Source organism: Alligator sinensis, unplaced genomic scaffold, assembly GCF_000455745.1.
Source record: "Alligator sinensis unplaced genomic scaffold, ASM45574v1 scaffold1046_1, whole genome shotgun sequence".
Taxonomy (NCBI): Eukaryota; Metazoa; Chordata; order Crocodylia; family Alligatoridae; genus Alligator; species Alligator sinensis.
The window spans coordinates 1,286,625-1,293,750 of NW_005842174.1; the positions used below are offsets into that span (position 1 = coordinate 1,286,625).

Genomic DNA, 7,126 nt, shown 5'->3' on the forward strand with positions numbered 1-7,126 from the left:
GGGGTGCTAGAACAAAGGAAACGAGTGTGGCCGAGGGACAACTGCAACAAGGGAACAAAAAGAAAGGGAACATGTGGTAACAAGCCAGCCTTGGATAACCAGGCTGAATACACAGTGGGTGTCTACACTGGCTTAAATTTACTGCACAGTAAATGGAAATAAACTGCTGTCTACACGTGCACCCTTTAATGCATTAACACCATGTGATAAAGTTAGTCCCAAGTCAGTCTGCACACAGTGTTACTGTGCAGTAATGCATCACATGCATTACTGTGCAGTAACTAATCGGGTTTAAATTTGATACCAAGTATCAAATTGGCGTAAGTTGCTACACTGGCAACCCTCACCATTTGCGGAGATACATTGTTGAGGTTCGTGTGACTGGCCAAATCTGAATACGGCACTGCGTTCATGAACGTCATTAATGCAGTGCCCCTGGCAGCTGTGGCAGGGGTGGGCATAGCTGTGCCGGTAGCAGCAGGAGCCCAACAGCAGCAAGCACAGAGCTCCTGTCAATGTATTTAAGATGCAGGTTTGGCATTCATGAATATTTGAAACTACGAATGCCAAACCTGTGAATAGCAAGGGGTTCCTGTATTTACCGTGCCATATGGGCATGCATGTGTAGATACACACCTGTACTGCACAGTAATTTTGGTTACTGAACAGCAAATGTGCATGTGTAGACACACCTGGTGTGAAAGTTTGTGTAGGCTATTTTACACTTCCCAAAGGACATCACTATTCTGCCGCTTTAAGAGAAATCTCCTTTAATGAGTGTTGGTCACCAGAGTTGGGGGAGTGGAGTATGCAGTATTCATATGCTAAAAAACCCATGCCCAGAAAGAGCACTGCTCCTTTCATTTAGAGCAGTTTTTAACCTGTGGGCCACAGACTATGTCCTCCTGGATCAAAGGGTCTAAGGTGTCCGTAAGAGTGACTATGATCAACCAAATGTATGTCAATACCTACACTTACAATTTAAAGGGGGCCATACCTCCATTTGAAATTTCCAAAGGGGTCTGTGCCTCCATTCAAAATTCTTTAGGGGGAAAAAAAGGTTGAACACCACTGCAGAGGATTTCAACAGACAGAAAAGGTTAGTGGTATCAATGTATGAATGTGAATGGGTGGAGCCTTATAGCACAGCGGTGTCCAGGTCCAGCCGCTGAGGATTCACCAAGTAATGCGGAAACAAATGGGAAAAGATTACTTTGTGAAGTACACACGTAAGGCCTCCTCAGTGTGCCATAAAGCATAGAGAAAGAAGTGAGCTCATTTCCCAGTGGCTTAGCAAGTACTGCTGCTGTGTAAATCCTGAAACAACAATTCTTCTCTTCTGTTCTACCATAGGGAAAATGTGGGATCAGGTCTTGTTTAAGATACCTTGAATGTTAATCAGAAAAGTTGACACTAATCCTTGCAACTCCCCTGTTGAGAGTGGACATGGAAAAAGCAAGAGAACAAATGAGAGCAAAGGCTCAGCACTCTTTCATTTTGTAAGATTGGAAGGTGGGAGTTTAATTATACATGAAATAAGAGGTTTTAGCAGTCTTAATTTATGCACTTGAGATCTCTCCAATTCTGCGGTGCATTTTATTAGGAAGTAACAGCAGTTGTATAAAACGTGCTCTGCCAAGGGAGAGCTGGAAACTCGATAGTTGCTTGCATCTTACACAGTCTGTTTTGCCTTCCAAGACCACCAATATGACAACTTTATAAAGCATAGTCTTTATGCAAGGAGGGATTCTGATGTGGTGCCACCTCTGCTCCAATGTCTTACAGTATTTTTCTCCCTTTCTGAACTCTAGAACTGACTGAGGAGGTTTTGAACACCAAGGAAGGAAGTAGTAACCCAGTGCAAGAGGTAAAAAACCATGCTATCTCCCTCTTGAGCATAGTATAGGTGTTACATGTTGCTAGATGTATGGTGGCTGCTGTACAGCAAATTTAACTCTCATGAAAGAAAAATGCCAAGATCTACAAAAATTCAGGCAGATATAAACAACATGCATGTCTTCAAGAAAGTGTTTTATTTCATCGCTCTTCCATCTTAATTCAACATTGCTTATCTGTGATGTTCCTCATTCACACAGACTTGCTTGAAACCACGTTACACCTGTGACTGCTGCTCAAGGTGTGCAGACAGTGCCAAGTCAGACATTCAGATCTCAACTGATGGCAATCAGTCAACACATTTAGGATCTGCACCAGAGGACAATTAAGTTTTACTTCACAGGTGGTATTTATGGGTGCCTACACCCGAGAATGGAGGCTGCTGCAAAGCGCTGGAATTCCAGGGTGGAAGCTGCTCCGACACTGGTGATTAATCTAGTCTGCTGGAGCATGGCAGTTGCCGCACTCCAACAGCCTCCTGTGTTCATGCATCTGCAGCCCCACACTTCAAAATGGTGGCAGGGGCACTTGAACTAAAGCTCGAACGAACTTTAATTGAAGTGCCCTTACTACCATTTTTAAGCACCAGGATGCTAATACACTAGACATAGCAGCAATTTAATGAAAGCACCCCCTCCTCCCCCCCACCCCCGGAGCACATTGACACCTTAGCACTTAGGGCACTTTTACGAGTGAGGGAAGTGACTAGGGTACTTGCAACAGTATGATCATCAGGGATTTGGGTTGTCTATCTCCCACAGAAGAACAGAGTAAAACACAGATTTCCCTCCTCCCTGAAATAAAACGCAGATTTCTCATTTTAACAAAGACACCCATGGATTTTGCAGTTTTGCAGCGAGCTCTCTGCAGGCTGGCAGAGTTCCAGCTTGTAGGTGGGCAGGATGAGGGCAGTCAGGCAGGCAACGCCATGATCATGTATATGCACACGGCCCCAGGCAGCCTGAAGAGCAGCTCCTGCAGATAAGAGGTGGGGAGAAATTGAGGCCCACATAGGGAAGGAGTTGGACAGGGCTAGGGTTGCTGCCCAGCTGGGCAGTGTGGGGAGCTAGGGGCCCAGGGCTGCAATGCAGGGCCCCAGTGGGGAGTGAGATGGGGCCACAGGCAGCTCATCTGGGGAGTGCAGCTCTGCCACAGTGCACACACACACACCGGGGGGGGGGACACGTGTGCCCCGAGACCTGTTGCAGGGCAGAGGCAGGGCTTGGGATCCTGCCCTGCTGCCCTCTCCCAGAGCCTCTGCCTGTGCGACTTAGTGCTGCAGGGCAGAGCTTCAGGAAAGCTGCTTGCCACTACGAGCTCCACGCTGCCCTGGTGATGTGTCCCCTGAGTAAATAGAGGCAGCGTGGGGTTGTGACCCTCACTGCTGTCACACGTGCAGATGTCACAAGGGCAGTGTGGAGCTTACAGCAGCAAGCAGCTTTCCTGAGCAGCCATGCTCTGCCCTGCAGCCCTGGGTTACACCCATGGGCTGCAGAGGCCCTGGGGGAGGGCAGCAGGGCAGAAGCCCAAGCCCGCATGTTCCACCCATGTCCTGCGCACAGATCTGGGGCGTGCAAATCCCGTCCTCCGAGCTCCCACCCACCTGAGCCCACAGCAGGCAGGCACCTGTGGGGGTGGGAAGCTGGCTCCATGCTCTGCTCTGCTGCAGCAGCTGCTGCCTTCTGTCCGGGGAAAGAGGCTGCAGACCCAGGTCCCTGGCCCCTAGCCCTGGCAGCTGGGGGTGGGGGCAGGTGCTGTAGAGGGGGCTTTAATTTTAATAATGGATTTTGGGAGGTTTTATTGGAGAATTTGGAAATTTTTTTTCATCAGGGTAAACCAGGATCCCTGATGATCACACATTAGAGAAAATGCATTAGCTTAGTGCCTAGTCTCAAATGGTGCTATGCAGTGATGAGTTGGAGGTTCCAATACAATGTTTCCATTTTTCAAAAATGAAAATAAGTGGTGATGTTGCTTGCTTTCAAAGCAGCAAGGTGCTGTATGGGCTGCCTCCCCTTGCACCCACAAACCAGAATTTGGCTAAGCAATTGTAAAAACCAGACATGATGCTAAGCCACTCAGCATGTGGCTGAACACATATTTACCAGGTCTCAGGAAAGTTGTCCCCTGCCGTCACTTGATAGAATTCACCTATCAACTGGATTTAGGACCATTCTGTTATGGCCATATAATGGTGGAGCTATGAAAGCAATCTAGGTTCTAAGCAACCCTTTGTACAAGACCAGCAATGGCAGGGAAATAATTAGGAAAAACATTTCAGTGGCAAGGTGTGAAAGATATGTTTCGTGCCCTGAAAGACATCAGTGCCAGTCACATGCCAATTAAAATCCAAGGAACACAGATTTCTTTAAAAAAAAAAGAATCAGTAGGTTTATTGTAGGTCTCAGAGGGGCACAGTACGAATAAAGGGAATGCCTACATGTTGTCTATAGAATTAACCCATGATTTGAATTTTAAAAACCAGCATCTAAACAACCGTTTCATTCATCATGATGCTTTCTTCGGTTTTTTCTTTTCGTTTTCTTCCTTTTCTTTTTCAATTTCAGCAACATATTTCTCAATTTCTTCAGGACTTAATATCTTTAAAAAATTGAAACAGAAGTGATTGACAAGATACCAACATGATTAAGTGCGAGATCTAATTGTAAAGGAAATTAGGTTAAAGACTATATGATTACAAACCAATACCAAGGAATTTTGAAAGTTCTTTTCACTCTAGCTTTAAACAGACATAGCCCTAGTTCTTATTCTGCCATAAACTGCTTTGAGGTTAATATGACATTCAAGTGGAAAGTAGTAGGGAAACATGCCTTGACAAATCAAAGTGGACACTATTACGGAATAAAAGTTAGTTACCTTGAGTGGCTGATCTCTTCTCATAACTGCCAGCTCAATGTTTTTCCCACCTGACTGTACAACCTTGAAGAGACAAGAAAAAGGTACTAGATTCAGAAGACTGTAAAATCCTAACCCATAAATCAATTTAGGACTGAGACTCTTATAGACTAATAGGAGCTTCATTTTTCATTTAGATCTCAGATACCCTTACAGGCAACAGCACTCATCGCTGCAAAAAAATAAACGTATTCATTCTAAGGAATTTTGCACCAAATCAGTATAAGGAAGACTATATGCACTTACATGCTCTTACAGAAGTCAAAGTAAATATTAATAGCCTTAATTCATAGTTCAAACATTGATATTAAAGATGAAAGGATTTATTATAGAGTGATCTTTTTTTTTGGGACGGACGACGGGGATGACGACCTGAATAGGTGGGATGGAGTTAGACAAGTTTTTGAGTACATCTTCAGGTCTGATGAAGGAATATGCCATAACACACACAACTAAAATATGTTAAAAGAGATTCGTGGCAATGCCTAAATACACATTTTGGGTTTTTCTTTTCTTCTTTTTGAAAATCAGTCTTCACAAAAGACTATTCAAATCTGACGTACAAGTCAGGGAAATCTGTTACTTCAAAGCATTCTGAGTACCAAGCCTAATCTAGACATGTAAATTAGTATTTAGTGCTCTCAACTTAATGGAAAATACATTTATTTGGCAGACATTAGAAGTCATAGGTAACTTTTATTGGGTGTGCCTCCACATGCTTTTACACATGCCTAAACTTAATGCGCACTTGCCTAATGCATGTTAAGGCTATTTAGGGACGCATCTACATGTGCACACACTAACACACATTAACAGTGTGCGGACCCATTTGGGACTAAAGTTAATCCCAAATCAGTCAACATACACAGTGTTAATGTGCCTTAGTGCATCTACACATGCATTAAGGCACTGTAGCTATTCGCGCCTAAATTTGATACCTGCTTTTGCAGGTATTAAAATTTAGGCATGAATAGCCTAAAAAATTGCCATTTTTAAAGGTGCATTAAAGGGCACGCATGGGTAGACCTGCGCCCTTAATGTGCCTTAAAAACTGTACGTGTAGATGTGTAGACGCACCCACTGATGAGCAAATTTAGGCTAAGCACACACCCTGGCCCTAAAAAAATGACAACTTGTCAACCTTTATCAGTGTCTGACTGAATCAGGACTCACCTCAAGAAGTGCTTTGATGACAAGTTTGATGGTTAGATCATCCGTTTCAATGGCTTCATCAGTATAATTTTTCTCCAGGAATTCACGCACAGACTTGGCTCCTCTACCAATGGCATTAGCCTAGGAGCATTGCAGAAAAGGAGAGGTGTGAGGGTCACCAGGAAAACAAACATTTCTATACATCCCTGTTTACAAAAATAAGTGGGTGCAGGCCCGCTCACTGCATGTGTTCAATTGAAGCAACCTGTTTTTTGACTGACAGGTTTTCAGGCTGAAGGCAGAAAAGGCTTACAATTCCCAGGCGTCTCCCATGTCTGCTATGATCCTTTTGGGTATGGAGCATTCAAACTTCTCCCCCATGACTAGATCTAAATGGAAATACTATCTAGGAGACCTCCCTCCCGTTCTCAATGATTCAAGCTACCTCCCTCCCATTTGCAGTCTTCCAACCTCTAAAGCAGAGCTTTCCAAACTTTTCATGTTGGTGACACACTTTTTAGACATGCATCATTTCGCAACACAGTAATTCAGTTCCGGGGGAGGGGCCAACGGAAGCAGATGCGAGTAAGGGAGCTCCGCGGTGCCCTTCCGCAAAATTTTCTGCATTTCGCGCAACACACCTACACACTGCCACCGACATACTAATGTGTCGCGGCACACAGTTTGGAAAGCTCTGCTCTAAAGTAATGTAGTAGTTGACAACTTTTGAAACATTTTTGTAGCCAATAACCATGTCACCAGCTAGCTCTCCAGTCCTCACGGACTTGTAAGAAACAAGTCAATCTCCCAGCAAGATGGGGCCCTTTCAAAAGATAAACATAAATATTGTTTGGAGCCAATTTATTTAATTCGCAAGGCAGAATCAACTCACCTTCCAAGCATGGTATGTGCCCGAGGGGTCAGTTTGATACAGTCTTGGAGTTCCATCAAAGTCAAATCCCACAATAAGGGCAGAGATCCCAAAAGGTCTGCGGCCGTTACTCTGAGTATATCTCTGAGAATGACAAGAGCCATGCTTCAGAAAACACTTCTTCACAAGCACATGGATTTCTAGGGCAGGGGTTTCCAACCTTTTTTTACCGCAGACTGGCAAACATATTTAAATTTAATTTACATTTAAATTTAATTGGGGGGGGGGGGG

General features: G+C 44.4%; 1 protein-coding gene across 1 annotated transcript in view; it reads right to left on the reverse strand.

The window, feature by feature from the left end:
• Positions 1-4,259: 4,259 nt before the first annotated feature.
• Positions 4,260-7,126, reverse strand: part of PSMA7 (proteasome subunit alpha 7) — a 7,205-nt gene continuing 4,338 nt past the window's right edge. Inside the window, exons 4-7 of the mRNA XM_006025927.3 lie at positions 6,857-6,979; positions 5,986-6,105; positions 4,774-4,836; positions 4,260-4,497 (exon numbers count right to left, since the gene is read on the reverse strand). Of these exons, the coding sequence (XP_006025989.2) occupies positions 4,405-4,497; positions 4,774-4,836; positions 5,986-6,105; positions 6,857-6,979 (399 nt within the window). The 3' untranslated portion in view covers positions 4,260-4,404. The remainder of the gene's footprint in view (positions 4,498-4,773; positions 4,837-5,985; positions 6,106-6,856; positions 6,980-7,126) is intronic.